Source organism: Bombus bifarius, unplaced genomic scaffold (assembly GCF_011952205.1).
Source record: "Bombus bifarius isolate JDL3187 unplaced genomic scaffold, Bbif_JDL3187 scf7180000010271, whole genome shotgun sequence".
NCBI classification, from domain to species: Eukaryota; Metazoa; Arthropoda; class Insecta; order Hymenoptera; family Apidae; genus Bombus; species Bombus bifarius.
Window position 1 is genome coordinate 546,667 of NW_022885586.1, and position 12,401 is coordinate 559,067.

General features: G+C 41.2%; 1 protein-coding gene across 4 annotated transcripts in view; it reads left to right on the forward strand.

The window, feature by feature from the left end:
• LOC117216325 overlaps window positions 1-12,401 on the forward strand; it is a 175,936-nt gene that overhangs the window by 90,778 nt on the left and 72,757 nt on the right. For all 4 annotated transcript variants that reach the window (XM_033462946.1, XM_033462947.1, XM_033462948.1 and 1 more), the window contains 4 exons: window positions 2,982-3,217; window positions 6,327-6,553; window positions 9,311-9,612; window positions 10,778-11,055. In XM_033462946.1, the coding sequence (XP_033318837.1) occupies window positions 2,982-3,217; window positions 6,327-6,553; window positions 9,311-9,612; window positions 10,778-11,055 (1,043 nt within the window). The remainder of the gene's footprint in view (window positions 1-2,981; window positions 3,218-6,326; window positions 6,554-9,310; window positions 9,613-10,777; window positions 11,056-12,401) is intronic.

Consider the following 12,401-nt stretch of genomic DNA (forward strand, 5'->3'; position numbering starts at 1 on the left):
GGTTTGATTACTCAATTGATTGAAGATATCAGATTATTAATTATCTATAGAAATAGACGATAACGAAGCTATTTATAGCGTTGCATTATTTTCTTCACGATCATTTCCGGTACGTGGAAACGACAAATGTTTGAAGACAGCTCGTCGACGATTTAGAAACGATTCACGTGCTGACTTGCAGTTTTCCGCGTACGACCATCGTAACTACAAACAATTTTTCACTCATCCGCAAACAACTGTATAGAATCGAGGGAACCATTGGCAAACAATAGTTTGGCGTTTCGACAGTTCCGTAATACGAGTTATGATATTTGCGGTACGTGACTTAGCCTTGCTACCGCGCTCATAAAAGTTGCGGTTCCAGTGTATGTTTCGAAGAGAACGTGACGGCATGCGCGATGGGAACGCACGAAATTTTATGAGCTTTCTTTCAGATAAGTTTAAACAACGTGCCAATTCGAACATAGGAAAATTTTAATTACGAAAATATTTTCGTCGTTTTTAAATATCTCGTGGCGATTCCACGTCTTCTTATAATTTTCATGAAACAATTCATGAGAAGAAAAAGAGAAAGAAAGAAAGAATATTACGTTTCTCGGTGGTATTTTTATCTAAACAGCGATACAATTACGTTTTAGAATTTCAATTTCCTCTGCCATTTTATGAAACAAGCCTGTAATGAAATTTTAACTTTGTACTCAACGAGGCTAATTAGAGGAGCAGACCCAGTGAAGAATCACCCTTTTAACGGAAATATTGATCATCGAGGAAGAAGCGTAAATTCCACGAGAGTTCGAGACTCTTAACCTCGAGCAACTCGCTTCTCTATCACTCGATTATAGAACTTTTCAATTTCAACCCGCTCGATCCTTTATGCTGTAAAATAAGATCGGAGAGCATTAAATTACGGCAAAGCGTGTTTTACGATGCGCCGCGAATACACGTAAGTGTGAAGATACACATTAAACCGATTTTACAGCTTCTATGGGATGGTTATTCTGAAATTGGTAAAGTTCTAGCACGGTTTAACGAGGAAACCTGGAGAAAATGGAGGGAACGAAGAATCTGGATGAGGGAACATCGATCGTAAAAGTCAGTTCTATGACAGTCATTATCCAATGACTTCATCGTTTTCAAGTAGTATATTTACAGCTTCCCATCAAAATTCTATTAGATGCTGGCTTTTAATAGGAAACGAGTTCACGTTAGTTTTTTTTTACGATCGTTCAGAGTATAGCGATGAAAATTTAAAGCCTCGTTCTTCGAAACGATCGATCTAGACAAAGAGAGAAACTTCATCGAGAATTTAATTATCGATATCATATATATTAGCGTTACACATAAAATTAATCATTCTAAATTTTAAGCAACATTGTCCGAATCTGACCTAGACTGTCGATCACCCACATATTTTCCAATGCCAATTAAGAATCGAGAAATCAAATAACTATAAATAACTTTGAACGCGATAAACGCTCTTAACGATACATAATTAATCCCGCGATATAATTCTCGAGGAACTACCACTTCATCAGTAACCAATCTGCGATAAAAAGTTTCCAATCCTCGAAAGTCCGCCTTATAAATTAACTCACGCATCGAATTCGTCTCGAACGATAGCGCTCATACGTGTACTTGTGCATCAATGACACGAAGCGGAATCACGAGGATCTCTCATCGCTTGAAACGATCGCGATCCTATCGTCCAACAAATTCGGCCGTGTGCACGAGTTACAGCCGACCATAAAATTCCGGCAATTTAACGGTGGCAAGAATTTATTGGATATTTTTGGTAGCTAATGTGGCCAGTGACCTGGACCCTCTCTCTCTCTCTCTTTCACTCTCTCATCACCACTTCCCTTAAATCTGATCATTCTTTTGATTCCTCGTACACCCTGGCCGAAAGCTTGACTGTCCTAAAACACTCGCGCACGTCTCAGAAACGCGGCAGATACGCGTCTTTACTGATCGAGCATGAAGATAATGGCGCCACGGACGGGTTCATTTATTGGGCGTAAATCTCGTCTCTCCGCCTAGCGGCGCCTCGCCTGGGTCGCCGTGTAATCGCGTCCTATACGGTTATCCCTCTTAACGTATTTCATCGAAATTCCTGGTGTCGAAAGACACCGTTTACACGCCGCGACGTTAAGGAAGCTTTACGACGCAGGCCGCGGCTACCGCCTCGTTACGAAACCGGTGTTAGGAGCAGGAAGAGGAGGAGAGTGGATCGCGAGGAAACCGTACGGCACGAGGTTGGATTTATCGACGACGACCGACCGGCCGACCGCCGAAATACGAGCCGCGGCTGACGCGAAGCCGCGGGTAACGTCGTCTTTCGACTCTCCGCAGCCCAGGTATTCGCAAACGAAGTTACTCGTCACGTGAGAAACCGATATTTTATGGATTATCTGATCGGAACGAGGGCTCGACTTTAACTCGCCGTTGGCTACGCTCGATGGATTGCTGTTGCTGGCCTGGAGAACTGTGTTGGGTGGTTAGGTGGTTAGTTCGATGGATTTGCCACGGCCAGGGTGAGGAAGGTGAATAATGAGTTTAGGACAGTGTGTTTTATGGGGGCGGGATTGTTTATTGGTATTTGCCAATGTTGTTGTGGGAAAATGAAGAGTTAGAAGGAGATCGACAGGTAGGATACAGACACTTGCAATTGGTGTTTGTGTAGAATAATCCAAAAACAGGATGAAATAGGGTGTACTATTTGTTAAAAATATAGGAAGATATTAGAAGCTAGGTGATACAGAAAATGATATTATACCGATAGATGCCTCGGTCGAAAATCGATAGATAATCAAAATTCGTTGGTTTATCAAACCCACGTGCGTCATACTACTTGGATCGAAGTAATATTCCAACTTCGTATCTATTTTCATATATTTATCACGATCGGTCTTAACGAATGATACATCCATTTTTGATATTAAAGGCTGCAAGATTGATTAGCAAATCGATTCGTTCTTCTGCAGGTGAGGTATCAGGTGAGAACGTGTCTGCAAGCTCTGGACCTCGTGGCGGCGATCGTGGAGAGGCGACCGATTTAGGCACACACACGGAAAATACCGACGGGGCCACCCTGGCCGCGAACACAGCGGTCGACGCTAGGGGCGGAAGCCCCCAGGGTGCCCACCTTTCCGGTGCGGCCACCCCCAGACCGCCAAGGGGAAGGAGGCGACAGAACCAGAATGGTCTCGACACTACTCAAGTAAGTTTGTACCAAGAGTAACCTAATTTGTAATCTTTAATGTTATCAAAAATATTAATTATCCGCTCGCACTCTTCATTTTATAATTTTTCCATTGATTTCTGCGATATCATCTTTCCAATCGTCGATAACGTGTCATTCTGGTTTATGCATCGAATTTCTCACCTGATACTCTTCCCAGAAATTTCTACGTCCCTGCGAGCATTCTCTGCAATCACGCACAGTCCGTCTAAAATTAATTCCAATTCAACCTGCAAAAATTACTTTAAAAGGAGGAAAACGGAAGAAAAATCTTGGAGGAATTTTACACACGATGGTGGTCGCGCTGTTTGCCTTCGAAATATCCAAAAGACTTGCGGCGAGCGCGATCTCGAGTGTTTGATTGCCATCGGGAACAGGCTGAAGGAGACTTCTCGAGATAGAGTTTACCAATCGAAGCGGTAGCGTATACACGTGTACACGAGCGGTCCCGTTCGAGGCAGACCTAGTCGGTGCTCTATGGCAGCGATGTCAAGCAAAGCCGCAGTGTCATTCCGTCGCTGACATCCTCGCGGCCGTTCGACGCTTCTGTAAACGCGGCGCAGAGGCCAAGAAAAGAAAGAGGGAAAAAGGAAAAAGTGTACGCTTCGGTGGCCAAGAAGTATCGATGGTCATCGTTCGGGAAGAATGGCCATCCATTGACACGTGAACATTTCTTCACAGCTACCAGCCGGTCCATGGGAAAGTAATGTCGGTTTGTGAATAGAAAAGTAAATCAATTTATTATATAAATATTACTGTATAAATTGTCTAAAACTGGTATGTAGTAAGCTATGAAAAATTTACGTTAATAATTCTTTTGAAAGCATGACGACAGAGTTACTATTTTGAAATTTGTTCCAAAAATATCGTTTCTGAAGTAAAAATATTTTACGTCTATAGCTACAACTGCTGGGAGTGAAGCGTTTTGTGAATATAAAACACTACTCTTATAGAGCTCGACATAACTTTCTCATCAACGCAATACTATCCTGCATCGTTTCAATGAAGATCCTCGCGTAGAAACAACAGTCAACGATAGAATTGACAGGGAATCTTGATAAAGCTGGAATTTAATGGATCCAGGCTGTTGATCCTTTTTAATCGATGTATCCATTAATTAGTACGGTATGCGCGTCAATGTTGTTCTATTTTGCTGATGGAGGAAGTATCTTGGATGTCGAAGATGAGTTCGTTCCGATGAATATGAATAAGAGATCGGGGTTAATTGGACTTGGATCAGATTGATCGATGGATTTTGAAAGGATGGACGACTTTAATCTGATCGGTATATTTTAATTGGTGAACTGTGTAATTAACGTGGATGATGTAATTCTTCTACTCGTTCCATCTAACTACTTTATTTTGAATTTCAGATTGTGATAGACAATTCCACAAGTTTCTTAAATACCCATCTTCTTCCTTTCTCTTATAGTTAGTTCCTTTGAAATCCATAAAACACTTAACCCTTGCGTGCCTTTATTGCGTCTTTCAATGGCTCACAAAATCAATAAGAAACACTAGGACGATATCCCGCGCGACCATAAAGAAACACGAGAAGAAGAGGACCGAAACAATTTATCATAAGATCGTAATTTCTCTTCAATTGCACGTATTAAACTCTGCAATTATAGCTACTAAACTCCTACCTCATCGCTCGTAATCTCACGCCAATCTCGTCTTCCCAGTCGCTCGCCTAATTACTCCAAAGAAAGAAAAAAAGAAAAAACAGAAAGGAATATTAGAAACCTTCGACCTTGCACGTAGCGGCAAGCACCAAGATCCTACTTTCTCCAAAGCGTGGCCATCCTCCTCGACCTGTATCAATCCCAACAAATCGACCACGGTGGCAAATATTTCTCCATTTATCGTGGAATGGTTCTCTGGCTCGCGTTTGCCCAGAACTCTGTCCCTCTGGTCGCTTTTCTTTCGCAAGAAACTGGCAGAAACGGGTGGACGAGCGATTCAAGCAGACTCGTTCGAAGCTTGTACACGTTGGGATCGTGTCTACGTTGCGAGAACCCCGGCCCCTTGTCAGGAAGAGGTCTCGAGGCGAGAAAGAGATTTACCGTGGTCTGTTGGAACGGCTCCTCGGACTCCTCGGGGACCCTATTCTACGCCAATCGAGTCTCGTTCTTCTTGGTGTCACGTAGCCGTTCTCGCCGCCGAAGAGGAGTCAACTGTTACGCCACGCGTTGCCTTCATTACCATATCTCAGATGCAATCTGTTCCCGGGAATTAATGCGCACTTTGATATTTCCTGCTAGCTCGGATCCTCCCCTGAACTGCCTCTTAGAGCGGTTCAGGATGACGTTTCCCATGTCGAAGGACAGAGACGGAGTGGTGGCTCGTGCTGGTTTCAACAGGATATGGAATTTCAAAAGATTTTTCGTTTGCCTCGATCTGAGAGTTGCCTTTTGGTTACAAGGATTTTTATTGTTTTCTCGGTGGAAGGTGGAAGTGCGAAGATCATGGATGATTGATGCGTTTGATATTGGAGAGCGGAGGTACTAGGGATTCTTTTTCTTTATAAGGATACTGCTTTTTCTATATTGATGTGGCGAGGTAGCTGTTCGAGTGATCAAGTGTCGTGATTAATTGCATTTTAATTGGGTCTTTTAACAATGTGTTGTATTATAGCGTAAGGATGATTTATTACTTCTAGTTAATTATTTTTAAACATGTGTTGTGTTTAATGATACATTGACCTGTGATACGATACGTGTAATCTTACGAGGTCATTAATTTGTATCGTGAATTGTGTATAAAATGTGTGCTGCTGAAACGGAAGTATCAATGCGAATATTAAGAGACACTTACGCGTGTTTTACAAGCTCATCGACTTATATGTAAAATTGCTCGTCAAATGATATCCAATTTAGGGAAGGATGTAAGTGGATGACGATTAAGGAACTCGTGAACAAATTGTCAGAGAAAAGAAATTTGCTTTTGTATGCATATCGAACGAAACGTTCAATGAACTTTGATTTCCAATTGTATTCCAGTGGGGAATCGAATTGGTGGACTTTCAAATTGTGTCTCGCCACAGAATGTACATATTCAAGAACGATGTTTGATATTGGTGTTTCAGGTTAAAACAGAACGCCTTACACCAGACAATAATTCTACGTCGTCGAGGAGCGTGACGCCCTCATCCTCCAGCCACCCAGGAACGCCGCCAAATGCTACCCCCTTGGGTGGACCCGAGGGCCCACCACCACCCCATCACCTCAAACACATGGAGCAGATGATGGGACGAAATTATAGCGATTTTATGAGAAGCCTCGCTGCCAAGTACAATAACGCCAACCCTAATGAGTGAGTAGCTTGCTGCTTCTCTGAAAGCATCTAGCCTCCATTCCCTGCTATTAGCAGTAATTCAAATCAGCTTAGCTCTATATCTTCTTCCTTTTCTCGTATATTAGTTGAGACAATTTCCTATTTTTTATAATGCAACAAGAAAAAATGTAACGTGAATTGTCATCGTGACTTGTGCAAAGTTGATATAAATTTACAAGGGTCGTCCAGAATGTATTATACTACACGTTCACGTATAGAAGCCATATAAAACGACTGAATGTGTTTATGTAAGTCGTATATAAGTCGTACAACATTTTGTGCTTAAATACCTAACACTGTCGTTGTACCACGCGTTTCAAACGACGATGCGCATGGAAAATCCCGCCGGTGACGCTTTTACGCTTTTCGAACGCTAAAAAATTCATTCGAAAGGAATTCACCACCGAATTACAGCAGTTGACGGCGATAGGATGACGAATGAATTATTGGTAAGATTATGGCTGCGGGAAATCAATGGGAAGAGAAGAACTGTACGTGATCGTAAGTATTCAGGCTGTCAATGACTCGTGACAGAGGAACTCAAAAAAGTGTATGCGATTTCATTCCAAATGATATTCATTGAATTTTTTTTTTTTTTTCTAAAACTTAAAATTTTGCTTGGTCAACTTATAGCATGATCGATAATGCTTCGCAAAAAACGATGATTTAAGATATTGCGTAAGACGAGGTTATGTGAACTGGCGGCGGAAGCGTATGACGAAGATGTAGAAAAACTTGCATAATGTTACGCTATGTGTTCAAGTAGAGCTGATGGTTGTATGGAAAGTTACGAATCAAAAAATCTTTTTAAAATGTATTATTTTCTGGATGACCCTCGTATTTGGCGGTAAAGAACGAAGAAGCTTCACATGCATCTTGAAAGGTGAAAATTTGCTAAAATTTGGAAATATTGGAAAAACGCAAAACATTTGAATAGAGGAGAGTAGTTGATAGAGTCGATAGAGTCTAGCGTCAAGGCTTGTTGCAAGGTTATTCAGTTATTCTAATCGAAGATCATGACGAGAAAAAGATCGAAAAATACTATTTCGGCGGTTAGAAGAACTTCGATCGATCGAGATCGACGAAGATTTCTCAGTTTCTTGCAACGAACACACATAAAACGAGCTATTCTCTCAAACGCAATCATCCGGTATGAGCGCAACAGCCGCAGCTAACGCCACCCGGTACTATTTAGAGAGTATGAGACCTTGGGAATCATAACGCTTGCCTTGACATTCTTCATACTGTGTTCCGTGTGCATACGTGGGAACGATGGGAAAGACGTAAGGAGCGATCCTCGACGAGGACACTGCGCAAAGCCGACATAGGAAAGGGAAAATATTGATCGTGTTGTTACGCGCATTGAAATATCGATGCTCGTCCAGAGTGGACAGAGTATCTTGCCGGCGTAGAATATTGTCGCGTCTAACCGGTTGCAGGTTCGCGGACGTGTACATCGACTTTCAACCGCGCAGCTTCCGGCACTAGACTCCCAGCTCTGGCAGAAGGTACTTCTGATCGGCCGAGTAAAGATCCGCGTGACGATGAGATCCTCGCGATGCTTGCGATCTGTGGCATTTCCAGGAGAAAGTGCCTCCTTGGTCGTTCCAAGTCACTGAATAAATATACAGCGATGAGCAAAATTATTAGTACACGTCAGTTTTTCTTTTGAAATCCCCTGCAGATTTGCGAAAAACGCTACTGTCTATCCAATATCCGTGAAATTGCCATTTCATCTCGTTTCTTAAAACGACTATGTAGAATCTTTATTTCAGAGAATCGTAAAGAATCGAACTTTTTTACTGTAATTGGTTCCGGTTTCTATAGCAATTCTGAAAGCATTGTAGAATCTTGGAGGTAGCATGGATTGCAAAACTGTTCTAGAATCGATTCTTGCATCGATTTTACAATAATTTGCAATAATCTTATATTTCGTTCAGATAAACAGAAATGTGGAGAAAAGCTGAGATTTCGTGGGAGAACTTGTTTGTTGGTTGCCTGGACACGGGCATTCGTTCTCTATAATGCAATTTCCAGTAAATGGTACTTTACGCTGAAAAATTTTATTGCATAATGTTGTTCGATGTGCTCAGTGAACTTTATTTTCGAGATTCGCGTTAACTATCGTTGGAATGTAGAATCGTTTAGGATTAATTTATGAGACGTATAGCTAGGTGTTGCATTAATGTGTTACCTTAGGAAATTTTGGTCCATGATATACGCAAGAATAGACACGATGATAGATATTTAATAAGCAAGAAATTCGAGTTCGATTAAACAGAATTTTATTTATTTGTTCTTGTACAATTATCCTGGACAATATATCCATACGTATCTGTGCGCGCATAATACTCGTTTTTATTGCGTAGTAAAATCGTAAATCGTTGATACTTAGTTTAGCGGTTAAAACTGTCACAAATTGTCAGCTATAAATTATATCTCATTCAGAGAACGATTCTCTTCTTTTATTAACATTGCAGACATGGGCGATAATAGAATACTAACGATATCTCGCTGATATAACTCGTTGCCTTTAATAGCTCCAGTGATGCAGTGCAGAGATAGCCTAGAGATAGTCGTATAATTATTTCATTAACTCCAAGCTGAAACTTTCGCCATTCTAATTAATATATATATATTAATATCCCCTGTTATAATTGCCGTATCAATTTTTGTATATATATTAATATCCATTGCTAAATTAATATCAACGAAGAGTATTAATCAAATTCGCAGCTACTTCAGTTCACCAAGGAACGGCTATCCTCCAGGCTTAGATCCAAGGTTCCCAGGATTCAAAACTGGCGCCACACCCTTCGTCGGTTTGATGGCCCCGTTGGGTGCACCGCAACCGTCAACCGTGTCCACCACCTCACCCCTTTCCAATAAGGATCCGAAAGAGCAGAAACAAGACAGTTTGTTTGGCAACCCCGTCTTCCCACCCATGTTAGATATGTCGTCGACGCAAGCGCTTTTGCACATGGTGAGGACTGCAAATGCAGCACAGAATGCAGCAGAATTAGAAACGTACCTCAAAGGTAACTTACGCACGATTTTATTGAAACATACATCTACGTGATATTTTTGTATTATCTGTTATTACGACTATTAGAGTGTCAATTATGGAATTATGAATGTTAAGAAATGAATATTTGTAAAATTAATATTATTAAATAATATTTCGTAGAAATATGTAATTGTATACATGCGATGAGAAATCGGACACAGTTAGAAAATAATATTTTTAATGTAACGTAATACGCAGCTGGCTCGAAACTGTTTATAGACTAGAGTTGATTACCTGCTATTAAAATTCTCGGAAAATGTTATCGTTTTTATATTTTGATTACACGCCGCACGTATTTGAGACTCGAGCGTCGTTCAGTAACCTTCAAGCGTTTAGTTTGTCACCGACCGGCATGAGCGTAACACGTCGTTTCGTTATGAAATCACTGGAATATCCATTTTATTGCGAAAATTAACCGAGAAGACAGCTGTTCAAACAATTTCGTTCTACAAGCGAAGTCTTCTTTTAATTCGTGAGTAGATTTTTAGCTAGCATTGACATTATCTTACTGTTGCTCGACACAAAAGTTAAAAACAGATGTAAATTCTAACTTTACACATCGTTTACTGAAACACTGTACTAAAGTATCAATTATTTACTACGTGAAGCAAGTTATAGGATAACAGAAACGAAAGAGAAGAAAATGCAGAATAAAACATTTTCTCTAATGCCAACCTTGAAATGTTGGAAATCAAATATATAACAATATAATGCAAATATATAACTATAATCGTTTTAAATATAAACTGCAAGAGGCTGTTCGAATCAAATTCCCAAAATCTTCAATAGTGAAATTCTATCGAATGAGATATCATGCGACCGGTTTTAATTTATAAATGCAAAATACTCGCACACTGTGTGTTCTATAAAAATGTAATTCAGATAGGAAGCGAATGGTTTCAGGAGAGCTACACCTATTTTTTATAATACAACAAACACACACACACACACACACGATAAAAGTAATATGCGTTTGTAGATTAAAACCGATTATGTTGTCTTAGGGAACTGAAACTTTTTTATTTTAAACGTTCTAAACTATTCGTTTACAAAAGTCTTTCGCGTGTGAATAAACAACAAAGTATACTCTTAGATAGCGAGTACCGCGTAATGATAAGTGAATTATCTTTAATCAGGTGCGAACAAAAGAGACGCGGGTGTAACGAGTCCTCTGGATCTCTCGAGTCCAGGTGGCTTTGCTCCGCGGAAGAGGCAGAGGACGGAAACCAGGAGATCGGGAAGCGTTTCTCCGAAGCCGAAACCAACCCCTCGGCCTACCACACCACCCCCAGTCAGGTGTCCATCCCTATGTGGTCACATGCCCTGCGGTGATGGACAAGCTGTCAATCGATGGACCATCGAGGACGTCGTCAATTACGTATCGTCGATCGATATTTGCGCAGAGTACGCACAGGTAAGTCATTTAAACGTATTTACATTTTCTTAGCTCGTTTTGGGGATTTTTCTATTCTCGAAACTGCACAGTAGAACCGTAAATATGGCAAATGGCGATTGCGACATTTACTACGGCAAATAAACGCGGTGCCTAGTGTTTGCCAAGTTTCATAAGAAGCGCCACGGGCGCTGGGAAAACTTTGCACCGTGATGACAGAGGTGAACCAATCGAGGTTAGGCTTTTTTAGCGCGAAATTGTCAGTGGAGGTTGGGTCAGTCTGTTTTATTCGCGTCAGGAAAGGAAGACTTCGGTTGCGATTTATCTAGATGATCGGTCATGATAATCGTCCGCGATTTAAAGGAAAGTTTGCCGCATATATATTTCGTATTTTTTAGAAGTTATCATTCGATTTGATTTACGATTAGAAGGTAGATATCTGACACGAAATGATGATAATTGGAGCCGTTAGAACGAAAGATATTAATAAAGAAAATTTGATTCATTAGCATTGACGTTTAACGAGCTGCCGAACATGGAAATATATATTACTTGTGGTTTTATTTCTGAAAACAGTTTGCTTTAAATTTAATGTAGTCGTAAAAGTGATCGTAAGACGAAGGGTTAATAACGACGGTTTATTAGTTCATTAGCTATGCACTTAAAAACGAGATTGACACGACAATTCCTGGTATTGCTACTCAAACATCCATCAATTACTCTATATTTTAAACCTTAACCGCCCATTACGACTTGCTCGATGCTATCGTACTCGGTGATCATAATGAAAAGAACGGGTCACCGAAGGCTACGCTTTTAATTGCTTCGGCGTCGCTCCGATTTCACCGAGAAATTTCTCTCTATGCTCGCGGTGTCTCGCGAAACACCGAGGAAATACCAAACGATTGGCAGAAAAACGCGTGGGTTGTTGAAATCGCGAAACTCGAGCAAATGACCGACGACAGCGAGAATAGCTGGAACAAATGAACATGGTAGTTTGGAGAACGTGGCAGTTTTAATTGCTTTTGAAAGTGGTTGGCGTAATGAGGCGTATCGAGATCCGCCGTGCAATATCGTTTGAGCCTCGAGAGCAGCCTCCTCTCTCGACTTCCACGTCGTCACGTCGATGAGGCAACCGGAGGAGGTCTAGGAAGCTCTGAATGACCTAACATCAGTCAATCCGGACAGTCTGGCTGGCATCGACCAAAGAGATGGCTGTTCTCCGGTTAGGAGAGCTCTATAATGACCCCTCGAAGCTAGAATCGACCCTGCACCCCTCTCTGATCTCTCGCGTCCGCACTTTCTCCCCCTTTTTCGCCACGAGAGCTGTAACTCTCTCTCTCTCTCTCTCTTTTTCTCTTTCTCTC